We start from the raw sequence: 22933 nt of genomic DNA on the forward strand, positions 1-22933 counted from the left end.
ATAATTAGAAATTTCCTATATGTGTTTGATTCTATTCCATGAGTTTTGTATCAGTAATTGTTGAGAAAATGTAGCCCTTCTCTTTTTTTCTCTTTTTCAGATCCTTGTGGTCATTGAACCGCTGTTGATTGATGAAGATTACTATGCTAGAGTGGAAGGCCGAGAGATTATTTCTAATTTAGCAAAGGTATTTACATTAAATTTCTAGAGAAAAATGTTTATATTTGTTGATGGAATTATTTAATTATAGAAGGAAATGGTTGAGGATTAATGTTACCAACTCGTGACTATTCTTTTTTCTTTTCTTTTTAGGCTGCTGGTCTGGCTACTATGATCTCTACCATGAGACCTGATATAGATAACATGGATGAATATGTCCGTAACACAACAGCTAGAGCTTTTGCTGTTGTAGCCTCTGCCCTGGGCATTCCTTCTTTATTGCCCTTCTTAAAAGCTGTGTGCAAAAGCAAGAAGTCATGGCAAGCGAGACACACTGGTATTAAGATTGTACAGCAGATAGCTATTCTTATGGGCTGTGCCATCTTGCCACATCTGAGAAGTTTAGTTGAAATTATTGAACATGGTAAGTTGTAATATAACTTTATATGCATATACACACACACATAAACTTTTTGTTTGTTTGTTTTTAAAGAGACAGGGTCTTGCAGTGTTGCCCAGGCTGGACTGGAACTCCTGGGCTCAGATGATTCTCTTTAGTAGCTGGAAATACAGCCATGTCACCAAACCTGGCCTGTCTATATTTACTAGGACAACTGTCCTGAAATTCGGCTACTGATTTGAAGAGATAAATGGATAAACTGTATAAACACTATATATTTTATGATGGGTTTTGCTATATTATCTGCTAACAGTCTGTGGTTCATATTGACTTTTGCCTAATTTTTTGTAATGTGAACAGTTTGATTAAATCATTAGATACGTTGCTAGAATCTGGATGATACTATGGAAATTAGGTGATGTTGGTGCATAGTTAAAACCTGTTTGGTTTTGTAGGTCTTGTAGATGAGCAGCAGAAAGTTCGGACCATTAGTGCTTTGGCCATTGCTGCCTTAGCTGAAGCAGCAACTCCTTATGGTATCGAATCTTTTGATTCTGTGTTAAAGCCTCTATGGAAGGGTATCCGCCAACACAGAGGAAAGGTAAGTCTACCAATTACATTTTCAATTACATTTTGTTTTTCTTTTGATTTCTACTCATCAAATAAACTTAAGGCAACGTAAATCTCAATGGCTAAAGTACATATTATTTTTTATTTCAAAATAGGGTTTGGCTGCTTTCTTAAAGGCTATTGGATATCTTATTCCTCTCATGGATGCAGAATATGCCAACTACTATACGAGAGAAGTGATGTTAATCCTTATTCGAGAATTCCAATCTCCTGATGAAGAAATGAAGAAAATTGTGCTGAAGGTAATTGGTCTAGATTTGTTAATTTAAATTGGATTTGTTTCACGGTTCAGGAGAATTTTAAAGTATTTTTTTTAAAAACCTATATGTCATACCAGTAAAATATAGTAGAATCAAAAATATTTGATTTATTTTTTAATTTTTATTATTTTTTTTTAGTGAAGTGATTATCAATGGGTATTCTCTTGATTTAGGTCAGTTGATTTATTGTTACTATTTTTTAACTTTTCAGGTGGTAAAACAATGTTGTGGGACAGATGGTGTAGAAGCAAACTATATTAAAACAGAGATTCTTCCTCCTTTTTTTAAACACTTCTGGCAGCACAGAATGGCTTTGGATAGAAGAAATTACCGACAGGTAAGCTTTTATTGTAAAAGACTTCAGAAATACTTTTGACTCATTCTGTAGGCAACTTGAATGTGTGTTACGTATTATTTTACATACTATTTTTTGCCTTCATTATCTAACAGTTCATATGTGCTTGATTGTGAAAGGATTACAGAAGATGAGTTTTAGCCAGCTTTTTTTTTTTTTTTTTAAATTAAAGAGACAGGCTCTTGCTTGAAGTGCAATGGCGTGATCATAGCTCACTCAGCCTTGCAAGTGGCTGGGGAACAATTTAGAAAAAATTTTTTTGTAGAGATAAGGTCTCACTGCTGGCCTCAAGCAATCCTCTTGCCCCAGCCTCCCAAAATTCTGGGATTACAGGCATGAGCCACCACACCTGGCCTTCCATTTTGATTTTTCATTCAAGCATAAATACTTAACTATGAATTGATGTTTTTTGTTGAGTAAATTCAGTTCTTAATTTGGCTATGTAAAACATGGATACAATTTTACTTCGAATCACCTTCATTTAGACTCATTTCAATTTTTTGGTCACCTCTTTCAGCGTTTAATAAATAGGAGTTAACTGTTCTTCCATGCTTATTAACTAAATAAATAGTATATTTAGAATATTTGGTTTTCATGATGTTGCTTTATTTCCTTGGAAAAACAATAGACCATAAAGGTTTTTTTCCTCTTCTTTTTAGTTAGTTGATACTACTGTGGAGTTGGCAAACAAAGTAGGTGCAGCAGAAATTATATCCAGGATTGTAGATGATCTGAAAGATGAAGCTGAACAGTACAGAAAAATGGTGATGGAGACAATTGAGAAAATTATGGGCAACTTGGGAGCAGCAGATATTGACCATAAACTTGAAGAACAACTGATTGATGGTATTCTTTATGCTTTCCAAGAACAGACTACAGAGGTAATGATAACTAATCATTAGGTGCAGTTGCTACTGACTTTCATGTCTATAGAAAACCATATCATTTTTCAAGCAAATTTTCCTAAATAATTGAATTTGAAGTAATTTTTAAAAGTCTCGTGTTCTCACTTAGTTGGTTACCAAGAAATATTCTTCTATCCCAAATTTTTAGATTTGATTTAAAAAAAAACCTAGATGTTTGGATGATTTGAAAGGGTTGAATATATATATTTCAGCTGTTCAGTTACAAAGATGTGGTTTTTTATTTAACTTAACTTTTCTTTTTTAGGACTCAGTAATGTTGAATGGCTTTGGCACAGTGGTTAATGCTCTTGGCAAACGAGTCAAACCATATTTGCCTCAGATCTGTGGTACAGTTTTATGGCGTTTAAATAACAAATCAGCAAAAGTTAGGCAGCAGGCAGCTGATTTGATTTCTCGAACTGCTGTTGTCATGAAGACTTGTCAAGAGGTAAACATTTTCTCCAGATTCTTACTTCTTCAGCAAATAGTCTAATGTAAATAGTAACATTTTAACATTTCTTTTATTGTAGGAAAAATTGATGGGGCACTTGGGTGTTGTCTTGTATGAGTATTTGGGTGAAGAGTACCCTGAAGTATTGGGCAGCATTCTTGGAGCACTGAAGGCCATTGTAAATGTAATAGGTATGGAATTTGCTGGTCACACAAGATTTTTTATTTTGTCGTGTTTAACTTACTTTGGTTTTTTGAAAGTAAAATGTAGAATAATATTTAGGAGTTGGCAGATGTTTGTTATTCTTTTTTAAGCATTGCAAGATTGTAGTTAAGTCAGGGGGTGTCACAAAAGTCTGGATTCCCAAAACTCATTTGTATTTTACTTCAACGAGAAAAAAGGGCAAGTTTGGGACATACAAGAAAGGTGGGTGTTGTCAAAATTCAAAAAGCTTTTTAGTCATAGAATAGAGTACCCTAGTAGAAATAGTGTGAGATACATTCTGCCATCTTCTGCAGGGGGTGAAAAGACAACCCTGGTTTTTTAATTTAGTTTTAGAGCAAAAAATATACATATTCAACCTTGAATTAATAAGTGATTATGACAGGTTTTTTGCTTGCTGTCAAGTTCAAAGAATACAGCCAGAGAGAAAAGTGAATTGATCATTACTATCTTGTTTTTATTTACATACCCAAGTCCTTAAAACCATCCATTCAGTTTTCTAACCCAAAGTGAAAACACAGTTATGTTACAAATGATCTTGGGTATGGAGAGCAAAGCTTTTATTCTTTTAAGGCAGTAGGTTACAGCAAACAAATGGTTTCTTGTATCCTTCATTGTAATTGAACTTTTGCCAAAAATAACTCTGGCAGGGTTCAGAGGGTCTGAAATAACCTAGCAGGAGGTCAAAATAGCTGGCTGTGATTGCCACTGTTTTTCTCATTTTAATAAAGGGTTTTTATGCATTATAGATCTTTGAACTATTGTATTTACATATAATCTCCAGTTCAGCCCAGTCCTCTATGCTTGATAGCTACTTGGCAAAAATCAGTTACTTTGCCACTTGTAGGGCTCTGGTTTGCAGGGAGTTGTAAACCAAATTGTTTGTCAAGGAAGCATGGGAAAAGCATTGGAGAGAGAATCAGAGCAAGCAGTTCTAGTTAGAGCAAGAGCCCCTGCCAGCTGCCTCCTTTTTTCTCTCTTCATAGGTATAAATACCATCCAAGTATGCCCTGCATTGCAGGGAGACTGGAGATCTGTTTGTTTTGCAGTTAAAGGGTAAGGGGGCCCTTTCTGGAAAATCTTGCTTTAATTTACATGTTTACCTCTGGCTTATATTGTTGTGTATGGCCGGAACATAAGCTGTCCCCATATTTAAATGTCAGTACACAAATACATTTCAGAACCAAATGAAACTTTTTTCTGTTACTGAGTATCCATCATTTAAATCACTTCACTGATTTCTTTCATTTCTATGCATAATTAGAAGTTGTTAAAAAATTAAAAACAATTCTGAGTCTAGTCAAAATCTGGGGCTTTCTTTTTCCATAGGCAGCTGTAAGTTTATATTTATGCGTAGTCATGTATATGACATTGCTGAGTAAACGGAAAGTGAACGAAAACTGCAGTTCAAACATTGACAATTTGTTGACTTCTATTAAATAGGTATGCATAAGATGACCCCACCAATTAAAGATCTGCTACCTAGACTCACTCCCATCTTAAAGAATAGGCATGAAAAAGTACAAGAGAATTGTATTGATCTTGTTGGACGTATTGCTGACAGGTAAGCAGATTACCTAAACATTTTTATATTGAGCCACTTTGTATTCAGTTAGCAAAATTTGCTTAATGTTGCTACTGTGTTTGTGGTCAGGCTATCCAGCATTAAAACTTTGTTAGATTTCTGTTTGGGTAGTAATGGGAGGGGTGGCAGTTCAGTTTTAACATTAAACCAACCTTTCTGAAGAGTATTAACTTTTTTAATGCTCAAAATGAGTTAATAATCATGTTTTGAGAATTGAATTTATAAATTTACTTTGAAAACTTAATGTCACAAAAAGTTAAATTTTTTTTAATTAGGGGAGCTGAATACGTATCTGCAAGAGAATGGATGAGGATTTGCTTTGAGCTTTTAGAACTCCTAAAAGCTCACAAAAAAGCTATTCGTAGAGCCACAGTCAACACATTTGGTTATATTGCAAAGGCCATTGGGTGAGTATGATTTACTTCCATTTTTAAAAATTACTTGATAATAATAAACCCATTGTGGTGTTGAAAAATGCTTCAGAATTTCTTGAGGCATAGCATGGGTAATGCAGTTGAGAAAGCACTCTATTTACCCACTGACCTTCCAATATTTGGAATGTTTTCTTAAATTTTTAAATGAATTAAAATAGATGGGTTTGAATTTTCCTTTAATTACATTTTAGATATTTTCAGGGAGGGACACAATACCATTTTCAGAGCAATTTCTGATTTCTTTTTTGGAGGGGTAGGCAGAATCTCCCTCTGTTTCCTGGGGGTAGAGTGCCATGGCATCAGCCTAACAGTAACCTCAAACGCCTGCGCTCAAGCCATCCTCCTGCCTCGGCCTCGCAGAATGCTAGGATTGCAAGGGTGAGCCACTGTACCCGGCTAATTTCAGATTTTTTTTGGTCTTTTTTAAAGTATTGCTTAAAATGTTGAGGCAAGTTCTTAATCTCACAGCATCATTCAAGTCTCATGTTAATGCTTTATGTGTTTTTCAAATGTTATTCTAGCCAAGTGCAGGAGCTCATGGCTATAATCCCAGCACTTTGGGAGGCCGAGGAATTGGGAGACCAGCCTAGGCAACGTAGCAAAACCCTGTCCTATAAAAAATTAAAAAAAAAAAAAAAATTAGCTGGGCGTGGTGGCACATGCCTGTAGTCCTAGCTACTGGGGAGGCTGAAGTGGGAGGATCCCTTGAGCCCAGGGGTTCAAGAGTACGGTGAGCTATGATCGTCCCACCGCACATCAGCCTGGGTGACAGAGCAAGACCCTGTGTCTTAAAAAAAAAAAAAAAAAAAGTTACTCTGTTAATCCACAGACTTAACTGAATTATAGCTGCTTTATGAGATAATTTATAGTTATTTGCCTCCATTCCATCAGAACCAAACTGGGAAAAACAGTCATAGGAAATGAGACACTGCATGTACAAGTGGCTTATTAAGAAAATATTTTCAAGAGATACATAACATAAGGTAGAATTAGTCAGATTCCCCCCTCCAAACACACCATTCTTCTCTTTCTTTAGTAACAATAATGTTTATTTCAGTGGTGATGGAGTCAAGAAATTTGCAATGAATAGATGTTGAGCAAACTTCTTAGCCGCACTGTTCCTCTAAGCTTATAGCAAAGATAAGTTCTTAAAGAATGGGCAAGTAGATGTAGTAAAAGTGTGTGGGAGAGAAGAAAAGGAAAATAGGTTTTGTATGTTTCAGCATAGGAGACCACAGTTTGGATATTCCTCACCGTAAGGTTGCCTAGTGCTACTGTCCATTTTGACATCTCAAAGAATCACTCAATTTAAACATTTTATTAAATTTCTTTATATTTCAGAAAATTTAACTAGCAACTGAAAATTACGTTTCAAAATGAATTCATTTGAATTAGCTTTTTAAAAAATTGACTTTTTACAATTTATATGAAATTCTTAAGTAGAAACAACAGTGTCAGTGACTTAAAAGTATTACATTTTATCATAAAATTACTGAGGTCCCTTACAAAATTCCATTCTTCTACACTTTTTCTTTTCCCTCCAAAAGCATTTTGACTTGTAATTTAACAGTTTGTTGACACATGATTTTTTTTTTTCCAGCCCTCATGACGTATTGGCTACACTTTTAAACAACCTCAAAGTTCAGGAAAGGCAGAACAGAGTTTGTACCACTGTAGCAATAGCTATTGTTGCAGAAACATGTTCACCTTTCACAGTACTCCCTGCCTTAATGAATGAATACAGAGTTCCTGAACTGAATGTTCAAAATGGAGTGTTGAAATCACTTTCCTTCTTGTTTGAATATATTGGTGAAATGGGAAAGGATTACATTTATGCTGTAACACCTTTACTTGAAGATGCTTTAATGGATAGGTAAGTGACTTGAACTAAATACAAGAAAATAATTGTAATTCTTCCTTCATTTTAGAACTTACTGGAATAATTAATAGATGACCTGTTTGTTGTGATGTAGTTAAAGATGAAATACTTGCCTGGATTCTGAAGACACTGTAAATATGACTTGGTATCTTAAAATAGTATGAATGCTATAATGGTTCCCAAAGTTTTCTTTAAAGTGCTCTCCCAATCTTCTTTCATATCTATTAGACTAATAAGAAAAGCGGTGATTGATCAACTTTTATTTATTTATTTATTTTGGCATAGTTAGCAGGATCAACTTTTGTTTTAAAAATTAGTGTGATCAGAGGAAATGATGAACTTGAGCTAATTAGTGTGGCAGAAAACCTGATCTTTTTAGCTTTTTATTATAGATGAGGCATAGGTTTCTCCATTAAATTACTGAACATAGCCTGCCAGAGCTACACTATTCCCATTGCACGTTCCCAGTGGTTCAGGTGGTGGCCACCAATACAGTACTGCTCAAGTCATTTCACAGATTCCTGATACCTTTTACCATCTAGACTGATAGATAGCCTTACACACAGAATTAACAAGTGTAAAGGAAAGTGCAAGGTCCAAGTAGTAAGGGCAAGAACTATTTTTATTGGTTTTTTATTTTTCAGGAGAGATAAGTTACTCAAGTTAGAGCCCATTCAATTATTTTATGTACAGATTAAAGTTATTCATTAATGACCTTCTAAAAGGGAGACTTACTGGATTTAATATTACCACCAGAAGGTATATAAGCAAGACTCAAAGACGCAATAAGAATTGTACTCTGTAAAAGCCTGGCCACCTGGGGCCCAGCAAAGTAGGATAAATCACCCTGGCTCCATAGTCCTCAGTGAAAAGTTGCCTGCACATCATAGTACAGCCAATAATGTATGTGACCTGCAGTTAAAAATTATATTCCATGTTGAGGTAGTAACTCCATCGAAAATTACTAAATGAACCAATACTTTAATTGGAAAATTTATTAATGGGGATTACTGCTCACTTTTAGGCTAAATAAATTAGACATTATTACAATAAATAAGAAAAGTGAAGATGTTAGTAAGTACCAATCTTTTTTTCTTATACTTTTGAGATGTTCTGACCATCTTTTGGGTGAAGCATGGGAACTCATTTTTATCTACACAAACCCCAATGTGTTAGCCAACACTCATGCTCAGTTGAATAATTGTGGAATGAATCACTCATTGATTTGTCATAAACACAAGTTCATTTAACGTGAGAGATGATAGTTATTTCTTCAGGTTTGAAAAAATTACTGATCTATTCCTCTCGCTAAATAGAGTTTTTCTTGAATAAAACTTAAAATTTACATGAGAAGCAATCTAATTTTAGGTTAGTTATCTATTATATATTAGTATCTGAATTACTGTCAAAGATTTTAAGTGTATAGAGTTTAAAATGAAATATTACTATTATTCATATGTAAGAGTCACATGTCTCCTCTTTAGTAGAATACTAAAACTGAGGTTGCACAGAACTCTCTTGCTCATATTCCTTGTAAAAGTTAATTAGAAAATATGGCTTAATTTTTGAGTCATAGTGAGGTTTGTGTCATTAAGTCATCAAAAGTTCTTAAGTGGAATCATTAATTGTACTAAAAGATATATTGTGGATTCATGAAGTGTTAGGAAAACTTTGCATCTGTTCAGTGCACTGAATTAATAATTTAGTTTCTAGTGGTCAAGTGAATATTTCTTGTAACACTAAGACTGTATCTTAATAAAGCGTTTTTTCCCCTCCATTACAGGGACCTTGTACACAGACAGACAGCTAGTGCAGTGGTACAACACATGTCACTTGGGGTTTATGGATTTGGTTGTGAAGATTCACTGAATCACTTGTTGAACTATGTATGGCCCAATGTGTTTGAGACATCTCCTCATGTAATTCAGGCAGTAATGGGAGCCCTGGAGGGCCTGAGAGTTGCTATTGGACCATGTAGAATGTTGCAGTATTGTTTACAGGTATGTTAAAGATTTTTATGATTACTCAGTGAGAGAAGTCATTTAGTTTATTGAATTAATATAAGTCACTGTTCCTGATAATCAGTAGGGTATATTGTACCATATAGGAGAGTAGAGTTGTGTGGTGAGGTGGAAATTAGATTTTGTCTTTGCTCATTACAGTTTTGTGCAATTGCCAGGTTCCCCCTCGCCCCCAAGGGAAATGTTTTGAATCGTATCTTTTATGTTATGGTTATGTATGTTCTTGAAAATTGAAATAATGTAACCTTTCGATTATTCTAGGGTCTGTTTCACCCAGCCCGGAAAGTCAGAGATGTGTATTGGAAAATTTACAACTCCATCTACATTGGTTCCCAGGATGCTCTCATAGCACATTATCCAAGAATCTACAATGATGATAAGAACACTTATATTCGTTATGAACTTGACTATATCCTATAATTTTATTGTTTATTTTGTGTTTAATGCACAGCTATTTCACACCTTAAACTTGCTTCGATTTGGTGATGTAAATTTTTAAACATTGCAGATCAGTATAGAACTGGTCATAGAGGAAGAGCTAGAAATCCAGTAGCATGATTTTTAAATAACCTGTCTTTGTTTTTGATGTTAAGCAGTAAATGCCAGTAGTGACCAAGAACACAGTGATTACACACACTATACTGGAGGGATTTCATTTTTAATTCATCTTTATGAAGATTTAGAAATCATTCCTTGTGTTTAAAGGGAATGTTTAATTGAGAAATAAACATTTGTGTACAAAATGATAACTTGTGTGTGTTTTTTGAACATGACTTGTAAAATGCGGAACTTTGATAAAGTATTGGTTTGTGTGGAATAAGTGGCTTAATTACATTTTCTGTCACCTGGTTTATAGAAAGTAGCAGAATACAAACTATATAAAGTGATGGCATCTTTGTCAAAATTCCATTGTTCTGTTGATGGCGATGAGAAGAGTAGCTTTGGGGGTGTTCCCCTCAAACTAGCACAACCATTCCTTCACCATAGAAAAATAGCATTTTTGCTGAACTGTCTTGAATAATATTATTTTGTACTTACATAGCGCCTTTCATCTCTTGATTTCTCAAAATGCTTTATGAACGTGTTTCAAGGAAGTGATTTAAGTCAGGTCCAACTCTTGAAAGGTCTGCTGTGTTTAGAAAGTGGGGAAGATAACTTCAAAACTGCTTTCTTCCTGTTGGGAGTGAGGCTACCTAAGCAATGGTAATAGAAAAAGACAATCTTGGGGTTTTTCCCCCCATGTCATAAACCACTACTCAGCAATGTATTCAGTAAATATGTGTTGAGCACCCATCGTATGCTGGCCACGGTGCTGAGATGCAGGGGTTACAAAGGTGCATATGACCTGCCCATTACCCTTAAATGCAGTTATAACAGAGAAGGGGAGACACACCTCGTTACAGATTCCTTATATGCTGTGGTAATACGTAGCGGCAGTAGCTGAAACGTCCAGGATTGTGTAGCTTTGTTTTCAGTAATTAGATAATGAGATCTAAGTGTCCAGCATAAACTGAAATGCCATTTAGTTCTTGAGGAACTAAGCATTAAAGCAGCACTGTACTGTAATTTTTTTGGCAACTGTTTTAAGAATATTTTCAGCTTTTTAAAATTTTATGGCCGAAATTTCCCATACTGTTTTTACTGTTTTGTCTCCCTGTGTTAGTACTTCAGTGAACTCTAAAGGGAAAAGAAAGTTCTGCAAGCAGTATTAGCATATGGTGACTCTGCTACTGTGAAGCTGTTATGTGAGAATTAGGAGGTTTGTGCCTTCTCCTGTCAACACTGAGGGGGCTCTTAACTTCGGAAGCTTAGATGAGAAAGCGCTTATAATTGGATGATTTTTAACAAGTTGTTACTGTGCATTAACTGATTTTTCCAAGTAGAATTTGTAACTCATTATTGCTTGTGTGACATAACTTTCTGAAAACATGTCACTATGGTAAAAAACACATTCCAAACCCATCTCTCTGTTCTAATTTAGAAGTTTTCTAGCAGTACCTCACATGTAGCATTAAATCTTGCTGTTCTCTATAGTTGATGTCAAATGACCATCAGTAATTACTAATAAGAATTGAATACAATTAGATTTCAAAGCAGAAATTTAATTATATTTTCAATTCGAGTACTTACATAGCTTCAGTTTGCTTAGCCCTTGGCTATTTTATGGAAAATGTGCTTTTTAGTGGCAGTATAGATAGAACAGAGGAGACTACTATACCTTAAGTGACTTTTTCCTGATGCAAATGATGTGAGGATAGGAGGGAGGTACTGAAGGCTGTGACCTAAAAAATTGGGACCAAATAGAGGCTCACAGATGTTTGGATTATTTTATATGCTTATTATTAAATAAGGAAAGCATTTTGTGATACACTTACGTGAAAGACGCTATGTGAAGTTTTATCTTCTCAAAGACCTTTTCTTTTGGTATTTCTTAAAGCCAAACTTAAGAAGAAATTAATGTTCTTAAGGGGACAAAGGGTGGGTTTTCTGTGGGCTTTCATTGGTTTTTCTGTGGGCCGTTGCCCTCTAATGGAATTGATCTCTTTGGCTGTTTGATTTTTTTCATATTGTATTTTTAAAATTTGTTGTACGGTGCCCTGTGAGCATCAAGTACCACCAGATGAATAAAACTTATTATATCTAAAGTCTTAGTAGACCAATTTTTAATCCTAGTTGACTCTGTATTGTTATCACACTACACTCTGTTGTGGTTGTGCCATTTTAATAATATCGAGCTCTTTGGGTTGTTTTCCAAACAAGGGAACTTAATGTTGAAAAACCAGAGAACTTTGTTGAATAAGAAACGGAAAAAGACAATTGCAGTCATATGGGTTCAGTTGTTTGGCTTTTTTGGTTTCTAGTGGTTCTTAACCATAAGGTTAAAAGAAGCAAAAACTACAGCTACCTCAGGGTTTCTCAGCCTCAACATTGTTGACATTTCAGGACAGATAAGTCGTTATTTTGGGGACAGGTGGGTTGTCCTGTGCATTGCAGGATGTTCAGCAGCATCCTTGACATCTGTTTGCTAGGTACCCAGTAGCATACTGCCAACCCAGCTGTGACAACACAAAAGTCCTCCAGACACTGTCTCGTGCCCCTCATGCCCCTTGAGAACCACTGAGATAGCCTCAGACTTGTTTAAGCAGGACTCACTTGTCTAATAAAATATGATGTAAAAAGTACTTAATTTTAGGCAGCAATTGCCTAGGAAGTAACTATAAATACTATTTAGCAAATACTTAAAAATCCACCTCGGGTAAAGCTCCACATTTTCCTGGGGAAAGCAAACTGTGAAAATGTGTAAGATGTCGACCCCTTCTTGCGGCACACAATTGGAGCCAGGTGCGCGGCTTGAGCAGCACTAGAGGTGGCTCAGTTGTTGCTGCACTTGGACTGAGCTGTATGCGGGCAATATGGGTGGGCTGTACCATACAGCTGGAAGAGGAGGCCCTGCAGGGCACAGAGACTGTTTTCTCCCCATCTAAGAAATTTGGAGAGGAAACCACAGAGTTTAATAAGGTGACTTGGTAGAGAATTTAGGTTAGCAAGGCAGTCAAGATTTGTAGGCAGGAAGGAGTAAGTAAGTAAACTAGAGAGTGTAGTCAGTGAGGTGTAGGGTTTACGCTAGAACTAATTTTTAAAATTCATTCTTAATTCATTTTGTGGATTCTAAAAAGATTTTTATAAAAGGACATGCTTGGGCATCATGCTGGATACTTTGTTTATTTTGCATATGAACAACTACATTTTTTGATGCTCAACTAGTATAATGAGCTCTTCAGAGTTACAGGTTTGTTGTTGTCTTTTTTTTTTTTTTAAACAAGAGTCTCACTCTGTTGCCCGGGCTAGAGTACCGTGGCGTCAGCCTAGCTCACAGCAACTTCAAACTCCTGGGCTCAAGCGATCCTACTGCTTCAGCCTCCCACGTAGCTGGGACTACAGGCATGCACCACCATGCCCAGCTAATTTTTTCTATATATTTTTAGTTGTCCAGATAATTTCTTTCTATTTTTAGTAGAGACGGGGTCTGGCTCTTGCTCAGGCTGTTCTCAAACTCCTGAGCTCAAACCATGCGCCCGCCTCGGCCTCCCAGAATGCTAGGATTACAGGTGTGAGCCACCATGCCTGGCCGCCTGGATTGTTTTATGTTTTTATTTTTTGTTTGTTTTAAAATTTTGGAATAATTTTAGATTTACAGAAAAGTTGCAAAGATAATAAAAAGTGTTTCCATATACCTCTTACCCAGATTCTCCTGTTAACATCTTATATCACCATGGTATATTTGTCAAAACTAAGAAACTGACATTAATACATTTCTATTAGCTAAACTACAGACTTTTCTGGGTTTCACCTGCTTTTCATTAATGTCCTCTTTTTTTTTTTTTCAGCATATTATGGGGGTACAAATATTTAGGTTATGTCTATTGTCTTTGCCCCACCCGAGTCAAAGCTTCAAGTGTGTCCATGCCCTAGGCAGTGCACACCACACCCATTAGGTGTGTGTATACCCATCCCCTCCTCCCCCCTCCCATCTGCCCGACACCTGATGAATGTTATTACTATATGTGCACTTAAGTGTTGATCAGTTAAAACCAATTTGATGGTGACTACATGTGGTGCTTGTTTTTCCATTCTTGTGGTACTTCACTTAGTAGAATGGGTTCCAACTCTATCCAGGGTAATACAAAAGGTGCTAGTTCACCATTGTTTTTTGTGGCTTAGTAGAACTCCACGGTATACATATACCACATTTTCTTTTTTTTTTTTATTTCTGCATACTATGGCGGTACAAATGTTTAGGTTACATATGTTACCCTTGCCCCCCCCCCCCGCCCCTGCCTCATCAGAGCTTCAAAGACTGCACATCACACTCATTATGTACGTATATACCCATCCCTTCCTCCCCCCTCCCATCTGCCCGACGTCCGATAAATGTTATTCCTATATGTGCACTTAGGTGTTGATCAGTGAAACCAATTTGATGGTGAGTACATGTGGTGCTTCTTTTTCCATTCTTGGGATACTTCACTTAGTAGAATGGGTTCCAGCTCTATCCAGGAAAATACAAGAGGTTCTATATCACCATTGTTTCTTATAGCTGAGTAGTACATCATGGTATACATATACCACATTTTATTAATCCACTCATGTATTGATGGGCACTTGGGTTGTTTCCACATCTTTGCAATTGTGAATTGTGCTGCTATAAACATTCAAGTGCAGGTGTCTTTTTTATAGAATGTCTTTTGTTCTTTTGGGTAGATGCCCAGTAATGGGATTGCTGGATCAAATGGTAGATCTACTTGTATCTCTTTAAGGTATCTCCATATTGCTTTCCACAGAGGTTAAACTAGTTTGCAGTCCCACCAGCAGTGTATGAGTGTTCCTGTCTCTCTGCATCTACACCAACATTTATTGTTTTGGGACTTTTGATAAAGGCCATTCTCACTGGAGATAAGTGATATCTCATTGTGGTTTTGATTTGCATTTCCCTGATGATTAGAGATGTTCAGCATTTTTTCATATGTTTGTTGCCCATTATTCTATCTTCTTTTGAAAAGTTTCTGTTCATGTCCTTTGCCCATTTTTTGATAGGGTTGTTTGATTTTTTCTTGCTGATTTTCCTGAGTTCTAAATAGATTCTAGTTATCAGCTCTTTATCGGATGTGTAGCATGTTAAAATTTTTTCCCATTCTGTAGGTTGTCTGTTTGCTCTCGCGACAGTTTCTTTGGCTGTACAGAAGCTTTTTAATTTGATCAGGTCCCATTAACTTATTTTTGTTTTTGCTGTGATTGCCTTTGGGAGTCTTCTTCATAAATTCTTTGCCTACGCCAATGTCTATAAGAGTTTTTCCAACATTTGCTTCTAGAATTCTAACAGTTTCACACCTTAGGTTTAAGTCTGTTATCCACCGTGGGTTGATTTTTGTGAGAGGTGAAAGGTGTGGATCCTCTTTCAGTCTTCTCCATGTGGCTATACAGTTTTCCCAGCACCATCTATTGAGTAAGGATTCTTTTCCCCTGTGTATGTTTTTGTCTGCTTTGTCAAAGATTAGATGTCTGTATAAGGATAGTTTTATATCTGGGTTCTCAGTTCTTTTCCATTGGTCTATGTCTCTGTTCTTGTGCCAGTACCATGCGGTTTTAGTTACTATAGCCTTGTAGTATAGCCTGTCCGATAAATTGGTAAATTAATGCCTCCCAATTTGTTCTTTTTGCTTAAGATTACTTTTGCTATACAGGGTCCTCTCTGGTTCCATACAAAGTGTAGAATTATTTTTTCTAGATCTGCAAAAAATGACGTTAGTATTTTAATGGGGATTGCATTGAATCTGTAGATCACTTTGGGTAGTATAGACATTTTAATAATGTTGATTCTGCCAACCCATGAGCATGGTATGGTTTTCCACCTGTTTACATGTTCTGCTATTTCCTTCCTCAGTGTTTTGTAGTTCTCCCTGTAGAGGTCTTTTACCTTCTTAGTTAAATATATTCCTAGGTATTTATTTTCTTTGTTGCTATTGTGAAGGGTATTGAGTCTTTGATTTGGTTCTCAGTTTGACTGATGTTGGCATATTGGAATGTTACTGATTTCTGTACATTGATTTTCTAACCCGAGACTGCTGAATTTATCAATTCCAGTAGTCTCATGGCAGAATCTTGGAGGTTTTCTAGATATAAGATCATATTGTCAGCAAAGAGTGATAGTTTGACCTCTTCTACCCCCATTTGGATGCCCTTGATTTGCTTCTCTTGTCTGATTGCTCTGGCTAGGACTCCCAGCACTATGTTGAACAGAAGCGGTGACAGAGAGCAACCTTGTCTGGTTCCAGTTCTAAGTGAGAATGCTTTCAATTTTTCCCCATTCAGTATGATGTTGGCTGTGGGTTTGTCATATATGGCTTTTATCATTATTAGGTAAGTCCTGTCTATGCCTATTTTGTTCAGTGTTCTTATCATAAAAGGGTGTTGAATTTTGTTGAATGCTTTTTCTGTATCTATTGACAGGATTATATGGTCTTTGTTTTTGCTTCTATTTATGTGGTGAATTACATTTATAAATTTGCATATATTGAACCATCCCTGCATCCCTGGGATGAAGCCCACTTGGTCATGATGGATTATTGTTTTGATAAGCACCTGAATTCAGTTTGCTAGGATTTTGTTGAGAATTTTTGCATCTATATTCATAAGGGATATTGGTCTGTACTTTTCTTTTTTTGTTGCATCCTTTCCTGGTTTTGTTATCAGGGTGATGTTGGCTTCATAAAACGTGTTGGGGAGGATTCCTTTGTTCTTGATATTGTGGAATAATTTCTGCAGGATAGGCACCAGTTCTTTGTAGGTCTGGTAAAATCTGGATGTGAAACCATCTGGTCCAGGACTTTTCTTTTTAGGAAGGTTTTTTATTGCTGCTTCGATTTTGGTACTTGATATCGGTCTGTTCAGGAATTCTATTTCTTCCTGATTGAGCCTAGGGAGGCCTGTGCGTTTCTAAGAATTTGTCCATTTTCTCCACATTTTCAAGTTTATCTGTATAGAGGTTTTTATAGTATTCATAGATGATATTTTGTATTTCCATGACATCAGTTATAATTTCTCCTAAAAAGCTCATGGAGCTTTTTAGCGTCCTTTCTTTTCTGCTTCTCATTAATCTAGCAAGAGTCTTGTCAATTTAATTTTTTCAAAGAACCAAATTTTTGTTTTAATCTTCTGTAGAGGTGTTTTTTTTTTTTTTTTTTTTTGTCATCAATTTCATTTAGTTCTCTTCTGATCTTTGTTATTTCTTTTCTTCTGCTGGGTTTGGGGTCGGTTTACTCATCCTCTTCCAGTTCTTTGAGATGATTCATTAGATTGTTTATGTGTGATCTTTCTCTCCTTTGGATGTAGGCATTTATGGATATAAATTTTCCTCTCAGGACTACTTTAGCTGCGTCCCACAGATTTTGATAACTTGTGTCTCCTTTATCATTTAATTCAAGGAATATTTTGATTTCCATCTTGATTTCCTCCATAATGCAATAATCATTCAGCAGAAGGTTGTTTAGTTTCCAAGACTTTGTGTAGAGATGAGAGTTTCTGTTGGAGTTGATTTCTAATTTTATTCCACTGTGGTCTGAGAAGATGCATGGTATAATTTCTATTTTTTAAAATTTTTTGAGACATGCTTTGTGGCCTAGGATATGGTCAATCTTAAACAAAGTCCCATGAGCTGATGAGAAAACCTGTATTCAGTGGTTTTTGGGTAGAATGTCCTGTAAATGTCAATCAGGCCCATTTGTTCTAGAGTTCTGTTTAAGTCCATTGTTTGTTTGTTTATTTTCTGTTTGGAGGATTTGTCCTGTTCTGTCAGAGGGGTGTTGAAGTCTCTGGCCATTACAGTGTTGCTGTTTATCATTTTGTTTATATCAAGTAGGTTTTGCTTTCTGAATCTGGGTGCAGCTGAGTTAGGTGCATAAATATTTAGAATTGTTATGTCTTTTTGTTGAATTGTCCCCTTCACCATTATATAGTGGCCATCTTTGACTTTCATTACTTTTATTGATTTGAAGACTAAGTTATCTGAAATCAGAACTGCCATGCCAGCTTTCTTTTAGATTCCATTTGCTTGAAATATTGTTTTCCATCCCTTCACCTTGAGTCTGAGAATGCATCCTTGTGGGTTAGATGTGTTTCCTGAAGACAGCAGATACATAGCTTGTGTATATTTATCCATTTGGTTAGCCTATGTTTCTTTAGTGGGCAGTTCAAGCCATTCACATTCATTGAGAGAATTGATAAGTGGGGCAGATTCTGTTCATCCTGTTGAGTTGAACTTTGTTGCTTTGTTTTCTCTCTTCAGCTATTGTGGTTTCTGGCCTTTGACCTTTAGCTTTTGGATGATTTTACATTGGTGAGTATTTATTGTGCTGATCTGGGTGTAACACTGTTTTGAGTACTTCCTGGAGGGCAGGTCTTGTCTTGATGAATTCCCTCAGTCTTTGCTTGTCTGAGAAGGTCTTTAGTTCTCCTTTGTATATGAAACTTAGTTTTGCAGAGTATAAGATTCTAGGCTGGACATTATTCTGTTTGAGAAGAGTGAGAATGGGGTCCAAGTCTTTTCTTGCTTGTAAGGTCTCAGTTGAGAAGCCTGACATTATTCTTATGGGTTTTCCTTTGTAGGTTACTTGCTTCTTTTGCCTTACAGCTCATAGGAGGGCCTCTTTGGTGGTTATTTTGGTCAGTCTGATGAGTGTGTGTTGTGGTGTCTTCCTGTTTGCAATGAATCTCCTGGGAGTCCTTTGAGCTTCTTGTACCTGGATATCTAGATTTTTAGCAAGGTCTGGGGGATTTTCCTCTGTTATATATATATATCCTCAAATAGCTTTTCCAACCCTTGTGTATTTTCTTCTTCACCCTCAGGGATGCGTATGATTTTCACATAATCCCACATTTCTTGTAAGCTTTGCTCTTTTCTCTTATTTCTCTGCTCTATCTCTGTGACTGACTTATTTAATTGAAAGGTGTTATCTTCAACCCCTGAGATTCTTTCTTCTGTTTGATCTACCCTATTCTTGAGGCTTTCCACTGTGTTTTGTAATTCCTTGAATAAATTCTTCATTTCTAGAAGTTCTATTTGATTTTTCTTTAATATTTCAATTTCTTTCATGAATTGCTCTTCCAAGTCCTGGATTTTTTTTTTGTGGTTTGTGTTGGTTATCCATTTTCTCTTGCATATATTGAGTTTTCTTACAATCCATGTTTGAAATTCTTTGTCTGTCATTTTAGTGTTCTGAATTTGGTTGATGTCCATTGCTAGAGAGCTGGTGCTCCCCTTTGGGGGTGTGCTTTCCATTTGATTCTTCATACTTCCAGAGTTCTTTCGCTGATTCCTTCCCATCTGGATCAGCTGTTGCTTCTTACCTTTAGATTTTTGTTTAGATAATGACACACCCTGTTTAGTCTCTGAGCCAGTAGGTGGTATTTGTGGGTGAGATTTGACCACACCCTGTATGATGTCAGTAGATGCAGTAAAAGGGTGTGTAAATTAACCTCCCTGTCAGTAGGTGGCACTTGCTGGGAGGAGCAAGCTGCAGTGTTGTGTTTGGGTGCTATAACCAGCTCTTGTTCCCTTGCAGAGGCACTCTAGTGCATCAGGTGGTGGGTGGGGCTCTGAGATTTCCAGGTGTGTCCTTGTTCTCCACCTCAGCAGGGGCAGGTGGGGGAGTGAGGCTGGGCAGAGCTGGGTTGGGGGAGCCTGCCCTCAAGCTCCACAAATGTTGTTAGCAGGGGTCAGAGGTCTGTTCTCTACTTCTGGGCAAAGCTGCCAGGGAGGGGCTGAAATGGCCCCACTCAGCTCAAAAGTCTGCCTGTGGGGGTGGGGCTGTGTGAGACCTGCAGTCTGGAGCAGGCCTCCCTCCTTTCCACCCTCCCCTATTCCGCAGTTTTTCCCTGGCCTCTGTGGGCAGGAAGGACCTCAAACCAGTGGATCTCCCCTGGCCAGGAGGTTCCCTGCCCAAGGGAAGAGGGTTGCCCCTCAAGCAGGCTGATCTGCCCCTGAGGGCACACACACCTCAGTAGGCTTAGGCAATGCGATTGAGACCTGGGTATACAGAATCTGGTCTGCAGGCCTGTCCCCTGGGCCCCGGAAATCAATCTCTGACCCTGGCAGGGAGAAGAGTGCTGGTCTGAAGGCCCCCCGGGGGGTGCCCAAGCTGGATCAATGTCTCTCTGCCTCGGGATTTGCCCCGCTCTCCTGGAGTCACCAGGTAAGCAGCACCTGCGAGGGCTGGCGGGTAGAGAGCTCACAGTCTGAGTACCCCTCAGTTCACTGTAGGGCCCCAAAAGGACAGGTTCCGTTCCCTGCAGATGCCTCTGGGTGGTGGCTAAATTGTCTCTCTCAGCGGCTGCAGGTAGGGAAGGGGAGAATGAAGCAATATGGTGCCTGCTAATCAGCTGGGATCTGAGGGCCAGGAGAGGGCCCCAAAGGAGCTGGGAGCCTGGTGCCCTGTCCACAAGAGGCTTACCGCTCACTGGCGGCGGCCATCTCTGGGCTGGTGTTGGCAGGTCTCTCCAGTTGCTCAGGAGCCCACCAGCTGTCGGAGATGCAAGGGAGGGAAAATTTAACTGCTCCACCTACCCTTGTCGCTGGTCTCCAAGCCTCTCAGAGGCCTTTGTCCTTCCAATTCCTCTGCATAACTTCTTCCCATGGAGTCTCCTGTACTTTCAGACACCCTTCCTTCCTACCCTTGTCTGATCCATGTTTGTCTGCCTATTTATTTATTTATTTATTTTCACTTTCTACCAAAAGTCTTGCGGAGACACTCTGGCTGGAGGCTTTTCTTGTCTGCCATCTTGCCCGTCCCTGGATACTTTGTTTTTTTATAGCCTGATAAATACTAAGTTTTTTTTGGAAGGAAATTTTTAACAAGTTATAATAGTAAGCTGAAAAGGTTTGGGAGGATTTAATCAGAAGTGTTATCCTGAAATATCTGTGCTAGGAAAAAACTTGTCCCAAACTCTAAAAAAATTTTCAAATACTGAGAAAAGTTGAGAATGGTACAGTGAGGACCTGTATATCTTTAACCTAAATTTAATAATTAAAATTTTGCTACATTTGCTTTTGCATATTTTTTTTTTTTTTTTTTTTTTTGAGACAGAGTCTCGCTTTGTTGCCCGGGCTAGAGTGAGTGCCGTGGCATCAGCCTAGCTCACAGCAACCTCAAACTCCTGGACTTAAGCGATCCTACTGCCTCAGCCTCCCGAGTAGCTGGGACTACAGGCAAGCGCCACCATGCCCAGCTAATTTTTTGTATATATATATTTTAGTGTCCATATAATTTCTATTTTTTTTTTAGTAGAGACGGGGTCTCACTCTTGCTCAGGCTGGTCTTGAACTCCTGACCTTGAGCGATCCACCCGCCTCGGCCTCCCAGAGTGCTAGGATTACAGGCGTGAGCCACCACGCCCAGCCTACATATTTTTAAATAGTATAAATTCATGAGAATTTTCAATCAGTATAGAACTGGAGAAAATAGAGACGGAGGCTGATGAGCTGAAGAAAGCAGGTGACTGCTTGAATGAGTGTCTGATGAGGTGGAGAGGGGATGGAAGTCAAGCACAGAGGGAAAAATTTCTTTGGTCAGGATGAGCAACATCTTTCCCTGAGTCCATAAGGAAAAAGATATGGTGCGATGTAGGTATGAAAAGTTCATCCATGGCATGTCAGAGAATCAAAATGTAAAAATAGTTTTATTGCTACTTTAGAAACAAGTAGACAAATGAAAATCAGACTTGTGCAAAAAATTCAAACAAAAAGAACAAACCCTGGTAAAGTTTAATGCTGGTGTCTATAGTATGTGAACTGTATAATGTGTAATATCTAAGTGGATGTTCTGTATAGTTTTGATCATGAAGCAGAATATAATTTATATATTTGGGAAGAAAATTACTTAGCACCAAGTTGATCACCAAGGAAGAAGTGTTCACATGTTATATGTCTACGTCCTTGCCAAGTGTGGTCTGGAGATCAGCATCAATGTCACATAGAGTTTTTTTTTTAGAAACACACACTCTTAGGCTCCAACCCAGACCTTCTGAATGACAAGCTGCATTTTAATAAGATCCCCAGGGGATTCAATGTACATTAAAGTTTGAGAAGCACTAGTCTAGGACACCACTCCATTCCCAGTGCAGTAATGGTATAGTAATAAAAGGGACAGACATGCCTCTTTGGGTGTGGAAGCAAGTGGGCCTGTATACACAGACAGCTAAGAGGTGGTCAGAACACCTCCAGGAAGGTGCTTTAACAAAACCTGGATGAAATCAAAAGGGAGGGAACAAGGAGAATTTTTTTTGTATAAAATCAGTGGCTTTTTTGAATAAAGCAGCTTAATGTAGTTAATAAACCTTGTAGATGTATGTCCACATTGCTTCTGCTGCTTCCTGCTTGACGTTGGTTGTTGGAGAACCTTGGACGGGAAGAGATAGAAGCTCACTCTTGATGCTGGTATGACCTGGCCTGAGGGGGTCAGACAGTCTGTTGGGAATCCTCCCGCTCCTCTGCCATACCCTGAGGGGAGAGTAGAACGGAGTCCACATAGTATGGGCTTAACAGTTGGCTCTGGAATTAGTCCTGGATTTATAACCTGGACATGCCACTTACTGTTTGTGTGACCTTGGACGAGTTGTTTGATCTTTCTATGCTTCAGATTCCTAATTTGTAGAATGGGGATTATAATAGTCCCTGCTTCAATACGTGGTGGTCCACGTGAAGATTAACTGGGATAATGCACATGAGGCAAGGTGCCCAAGCATAGCGCTTAATAAATGTAGCAGCTGTTGCTGCTGATATAGAGTATTATTTTTATTATCTTGAGGGAAGAGACCTCTGTTGTCATTGCTGACATTAGAGGGGATGGAGATTGGTAGGTGGCTTGAGGAGAGAGCACTTTGGAAGCAACTCTTGAGGAAATAAGAGAAGGAACTCCTTAGGGACATTTAGAGTTGCCTGGCAGTCCCAAGGGATTGCAGGCATTCTCTAGCCTTGCTCAGCAGCCCAGGTGGCTGGAGGAGGTATTTGGTCGGGTTGAACTGCAGGTGCAGCAGAAGAGAGGATTAAGGGATTGGTGTGAGGGCAGTTGAAAGCATAGA

General features: G+C 37.9%; 1 protein-coding gene across 2 annotated transcripts in view; it reads left to right on the forward strand.

Moving 5' to 3' along the window:
• Positions 1–11894, forward strand: part of SF3B1 (splicing factor 3b subunit 1) — a 37509-nt gene extending 25615 nt beyond the window's left edge. The window contains exons 13-25 of one of the 2 annotated variants that reach the window (XM_069489244.1): positions 101–187; positions 313–583; positions 1015–1160; positions 1285–1431; positions 1661–1786; positions 2464–2685; positions 2975–3157; positions 3240–3351; positions 4826–4946; positions 5243–5374; positions 7002–7274; positions 9064–9280; positions 9563–11894. In XM_069489244.1, coding sequence (XP_069345345.1) covers positions 101–187; positions 313–583; positions 1015–1160; positions 1285–1431; positions 1661–1786; positions 2464–2685; positions 2975–3157; positions 3240–3351; positions 4826–4946; positions 5243–5374; positions 7002–7274; positions 9064–9280; positions 9563–9721 — 2196 coding nt within the window. In that variant the 3' untranslated portion in view covers positions 9722–11894. Of the gene's footprint in view, positions 1–100; positions 188–312; positions 584–1014; positions 1161–1284; positions 1432–1660; positions 1787–2463; positions 2686–2974; positions 3158–3239; positions 3352–4368; positions 4439–4825; positions 4947–5242; positions 5375–7001; positions 7275–9063; positions 9281–9562 lie in introns of those variants that run through there. The other variant, XM_069489254.1, reaches the window with a different exon arrangement.
• The last annotated feature ends 11039 nt before the right edge of the window (positions 11895–22933 follow it).

The sequence above is a fragment of the Eulemur rufifrons genome, chromosome 1, assembly GCF_041146395.1.
Source record: "Eulemur rufifrons isolate Redbay chromosome 1, OSU_ERuf_1, whole genome shotgun sequence".
In the NCBI taxonomy this organism is placed as follows: domain Eukaryota; kingdom Metazoa; phylum Chordata; class Mammalia; order Primates; family Lemuridae; genus Eulemur; species Eulemur rufifrons.